General features: G+C 41.8%; 1 protein-coding gene across 2 annotated transcripts in view; it reads right to left on the bottom strand.

Moving 5' to 3' along the window:
• The window catches only part of MKNK1 (MAP kinase interacting serine/threonine kinase 1), a 32,818-nt gene that overhangs the window by 21,087 nt on the left and 5,970 nt on the right, over positions 1–5,761 (bottom strand). The window contains exon 3 of one of the 2 annotated variants that reach the window (XM_019501363.1): positions 3,232–3,334. The exons of the other annotated variant lie outside the window; for it this stretch is intronic. Within the exon in view, the coding sequence (XP_019356908.1) occupies positions 3,232–3,334 (103 nt within the window). The remainder of the gene's footprint in view (positions 1–3,231; positions 3,335–5,761) is intronic. 2 annotated transcript variants of the gene reach the window in all.

The raw sequence follows: 5,761 nt of genomic DNA, 5'->3' as shown, positions 1-5,761 counted from the left end.
AAAAAAAAAAAAAAAAAAAAAAAAAAAAAAAAAGGAAATCTGTTACTGTGCTAAAAACAACAATGGAAAATCTCCTTGGAAGGCATAATCTTGGACATACTGTCAAAAGAAGCAGAGCAGAGGTTAAAAAGGGAAAACAAATGTTTACAGGATGCCTTTAAATGATTTATTTAAAAAAAAAAAATAGTAAGTAGTTCATCTTTTCATCATCCCTTTAAAAAACTTAAGGGTTTTTTTTCCTCTCTCTCTATAATAATTCTATGGGCCTTTTTTCTTTCTAGTACAGGAGAAACTATGAAGTAAATGACAAGCTACACAAAGTGCTGTCAACGTACAAGAAAATGAAACAGAAAAAAGCATTTTGCCTTGCCAACATCTTTCAGTGATGATAATTATGGGTGTCACTTATAACTGCTGCATGTTATGTATAAAATTTTCAGAAAAATGTTATTTTGAGATCAGTGTCTCACTAATGCTGGCTTACTGAAATACTTGATGGAGCTTTCAAAGCCCAAATATCTTCAGGTCTATAGTTAAAAGCCTCATCTTCACATGTGTAGAAGGATTTTTAAACGGGGGTGGGGGGAAAGAACTTAGTTCAAGGTGCATCTCAGCAGGTAACAATTTAGGGCAGGGATAAAATAGGATGAAAAGCATGTAATATTACCAGCTTCTGAAACAACAAAGTCTTCCTTCTCTGAAGTCAAGACCCTTCAATGACTTTAGATTTTAACATGAAAACAAAGCTAGCCTTTGCAGTGAATTTTGAGCTAAATTTCATCTCAGTTAATATTCAATTTGAAACTGTAATTAGGCATTTTATACTATTATGCAGACACTGCTGAAGCTAGAGAGGTTTTGTTCGCAGGAGGATTCTACTTTCTGGGAAGAATAAGGAAGAGTAAGTCATTAAAATGACATGACATGCTGCGAGTCAAACTTAACAACTACATCCCACTGCACCGTGACCTTTCAGTGAAAGTAATACTTATATCGAAGACTGGCCGCTGTGGCAGAGGAACTGAATCTACAAGTGGACAGAGAAGATATATTTCTTTGCTACACCTTCGTATACTGCCAGCTGGCTCACCTCTTTTATAATTATGTATTGAACCATCCACTATGGTACTTCCCAAGCAGCAGAGACAACTTCCTTAACACCAAGACATTATTTATTTAGCTACAAGCTGAATTAACAAGGAGTTGGCATTTTCAACTTCCATTCTATACCACATAGACATACACATTTGGTTACGGGAGGGTTTTTTTCCTGCCTGGACTCTGCCATTTCTGTAGTATGCTATTTAATTGTCCTGTTTCATGGAAGCTACTTTAAGACAAAAAGTCAGGGCAGGTTTCCGTGAGTCTAGACAGGTCCAACATTTTTGGCAGGCATGCCATAAATTAACCCCACGCCCCCTACGAGTGCCACTCTGATCCTCTTCCCCAGACCTATCTGCTGCTCCGCATGTGTGCCCGAACATAGAGTGCCCATGCCATCCCTGTTCTTATTAGTCACTGCTCTAATATGCTATACCAAGGCATGGGGCTAGCAATGGCCTGAGATAATGCCCCCCCTTAGCCCCACAATTTGTTTTAGGGGCTTTGCCTTCCTAATTGCATACATTTTGGTGCAAGCACATATGAAAAATAAGTTTTTACCATTGATAAGATTGGACAGACTAAGGGAAACATTCATCTGTCAGTAATGACAGGTTTACATTTGGGTTTGAAATTAAACCCCTTCTCCCACAGACCCGATCACCCATCTTTCCAACAGTCAATCCTGGATTTGGGAAAGGCAGTTTAAGGACGCAGGACACCGACTTTTAAGATGCTCAGAGAAGAGGTCGGCAACTTTTTCTGAGCAATAGGACAATAACACAGCTCAGTCCTAGGCAAGCCTCTGCTTCTGACCTCGCTGTCATCACTTCCCCCCACCTCCATACCCGTGGCGTATCCCAAAATTCCTCCTGCCACCAAAATGCTGCCAACATCCAGGCTTCACAGGCTGGATCCAGCCTACAGGCAGTAGGTTGCCAACCCCTGGCCTAAACCATTTATTAATAAAAAAAAAAATGTTTTACTGGTCATAGCATTCAGCCCCTTTGAAACAGCTGGGTAAAGAATAATTGTCCTTTTTTAGTATGGGACTATTTTCAACTTGACTGTTTTCAGACTAGAATCTGTCAAGAGCAGGAAAAATCATAATTCAGACACAGGTTCTGACCTTATCTTCCCTTCTACTAGGTCTTGACACTGAAGAATAATGTAACTCAAAGCAGCCCTCATCTTTACATGCAATATTCAGGGACAACAGGGCAGGCTAAGGAGAGTATGCTTTATGAACAGCAATTCTTTCATGTCCCACATATTGTTGTTATAGGGTCTTCTGCATATAGAAAATCAGTAGTAAAAGCTAACTCTTAACCTGCATGGTACTGAAAAAACCCAAGGGATGGGTTCTGGGTATCTCGAAGAAGTCCCACCTCTGCTACAATGACTCCTCACAGCAGCCACTTTGGCCCAAATTAATCTACCTGCCACAGGAAAAAGGTCGTAAGTACTAAAGAAAGAACAAGATCATCGACCTACTACCAAAACAGAGAATAACCAGAGGCTTCTCCAGGGGCAGAACACAATGCAACACATTTACAATGATTCAAAGTCCTATAGTTCAAAACAAACCAAAAAAAAAATCATTCAAACCCTAGGAAAAGTGACCCCTTTAAAAATATGCAGAAAATATACTATGTGAGAAAACTCTCTTTCCCTAAGAGCACTTGAAAATGACTGAGCAGAGAAGCAGACTTATTGCCCACAAATGCATGTCAGCTACTCCACTGTAACTGTTCTTTGTCCATCCATTGCTATCTTGCAGTAAAGCAAAAATAAAAGCTGCAAAAATTAGCCACCTGTTTTAATTTGGGAGAAATGATTGCAGTTCAGCTTCAACACCATGCAGAAAAGGTGTGAACAGACAAAACAGTTGCAAAAAATTCAGGTGAACCATGGTAGCTTCCCCTGCCACTTTTAAAATGAAATATTAATCTGTCCACACATCAACTTCTAACCTCACTTTCCACAAACGAGTATTCTCATCGTGTGCAAAACGCCAAAGCCCAACAAAACCAAAAAACTCTTCACCTGGTTAGAAACAGCTGGAGGTCACCTGGACACATCAGTGATGGAGACCAATGTTTATAAGACTTAGACAGAGGAAGTAAATACCTGGTCTGTGTTGGAGCGATTTCATTGCACAAAGGGAGTTTGAATAGATAGCCAGACCACCATTTGCCTCGGCAACAGGACTGGAAGTAGGATTCTTCTGTAGCTGAAAAGAAACAAAAGCATATTTGGATTCAAAAATCTTCCTAGCTTTGCTGTATGTATTGCAGCAGGGTCTGCAGGCTCCAATAGCGCTTTGGCCTCTTGTGTGTTAGGCTCTGTACAAACATATAGCAAAAGGCAGTCCCTACACTGATGGCTGTACAATCCAAAGGCAAGGTAGAAAACAGTATTAGTCCCATTTTAAAATTGTGGCATTGATGTGCGGAGATTTCCACGGTGACCCATGCAAATAAGATCCCAGGATCCAAGAGATCTTCTACTGAAAAGAGGGACCCCGATTCCAATTTCATCCCTGGTAACCAACAGTAAACTGGCTGAGATAATATCCACTGTTGTGGTCACGAGGGGGGAAGGGGAAGAGGAATGGTCCCACACCATTTGGGACTGACGGATCCCAAAACCAGCATGCAGAAGTTCACTACTTGGAAGCCATTTCCAAGAACAAACACCGACGGTGCAGTATATTCTCAGCCCACGGCAGTAAGTACTTATAAATATGTGTTATATACATATATACACAAATTACAAAATTCCCTGAAACTCTGAAAAACCAAGTAAGGAGACTCCTCCATCCAAAAACCCAAATAAAGAGACTTCTTCACCCACAACTGCAGCCCACTGTAACCCTGCATAAAACCTCGCTAATCGGGGCTTGAAAATCCTGAGTGCTTCTGCTGGCTAAACAGCACAAAGTAAAAGACTCTCCCTAGACATATGAGGAATACCCCACACCTTCTGAGTAGGGCTAAAGCCTTTTCTTCCCAGGATTTGGGTTGTTTTACAAAGGCCAAGATTATGACTCCAACATTTGGACTGCAGGCCTGCAAAATACATACAGACACCCAATTAAAAGCAGCTCAGCCTGCCAAGGTGCTGAACCCCTTCAGCTCCCATAGCCTTCAAGTGGGGTTGAGCATGCTCAGAACTTTTGAGTCAAGCCACATCAAGTTAAATCCATATTTGGATACATGACAGTCTAACTTCATGCATCTAGCATTAAAGTTTTGGCCAAAGAAGTCCAGCCAAAATCTCCTCCCAATGCTCAGCTGCACAGCGGCCTTGGACCAGCCTCCACAGAGAGCCACTTATATTACGACACACGGCTGCGACGGTCAGACACGACTCATGTGGCAGGCAGGGATCCTGCCAGGGCATGCCAAGATCAGCAAGTTCAATGCTCCCTCATTGCAAACAACGCCAACAATTATGTCAACTCTGAAGCACAGCGCGCTGCCAGCAACCAAAAGAGCTGCAGGAGTTCAAAGAGAAAGCAGCCCGGGGAATAGTCATACTGGTCTTTCCAGCACCACGTCAAATCGAGCATCTTGCTCTGCACGGCAACTCCTTCAGCACAGTACAGTGTTCAATAAAGAGATCGGTTTTAGATTCTAACCATGTATTTATAATCGGGCATTTGAAAAATGAAGCAGTGATAAAGTTTCCCATGGGTTAGTAAAGACTGCCATAACCCAAATTAGTTGGGATGGCTAGGTAGTCTTTACCCAGGACAAAGATGAAATATAAAAGAACACCCCTCTTTATCGCCGCGTCTTAGGAAGATTACAGTATTCTGAAAAATTAAACACAAAGTTCAAGTGGTTAGACTTCAAGAAAAGGTAAAATAGATTAAAACTACAACTTAGCCTGCCACGAGCATTACCTCGGCACTGTGCACGTTTCAACAACAGCCTTGGCCCTTCAGATTCCCGATGCAGGGGTACAGAGCCACAGTTTCTCCACAGAAATGGGTCCAGAGGTTACTCATCAGGCCTGTCCCCTGTAACTGCCTCTGCTCTGATTTTGAACAAGCCACCTCCCCTGCATGCACAGGCTGCAGATAACCATCACACGATTGCTCACCTACCTACTTTTCTGGGAAGATAACCGTGGGGTTTCTGTGGGTGCTGAGTCAGGCCTTCCAGCACTGGGTGGATCTCAGACTTTGCAAGCTAGCAGAAAGATTGGATTCCACCCACTCCCAATTCGTTGTTTGTGCATAATTAGCCATGTTTGGACAGTAAAGAACATTAACGCAACAGAAGACAAGATTTTAAAAACCCTATTAGGAGAAGGTAGCTTTCTTGTAGTATAAATATTAAGCAGCATTTTTTCCTCTTGCTATGATGTACTTATATTTAAGATAGGCGTTTATACAGGTGTTTAAGAAACTGGCTATTTCCCAGACCACACGCACGGTAGGGAAGACTCATCATCTCCATTGGACAGATAAGATAGCAAAATAAGGTTACCAGAACTGCACCAGATAATTTTATTAGTCTACAGCATGCACAAAGCAGACTTGAAATGACTTAAAAAATAAGAGTGGAAATGATCCAGGTCACTTGTTTGTAAGGGGAAAAAAAGGTGGGGGAAGTGGAAAAGCCAACGGCCTGGCTGCATTCAATTTAAA

The sequence above is a fragment of the Gavialis gangeticus genome, unplaced genomic scaffold (assembly GCF_001723915.1).
Source record: "Gavialis gangeticus isolate Ggan-Ray unplaced genomic scaffold, GavGan_comp1, whole genome shotgun sequence".
NCBI lineage: Eukaryota > Metazoa > Chordata > Crocodylia > Gavialidae > Gavialis > Gavialis gangeticus.
Note: the sequence above shows the minus strand (reverse complement) of the source record. Positions and strands in the feature narration are given on the sequence as shown.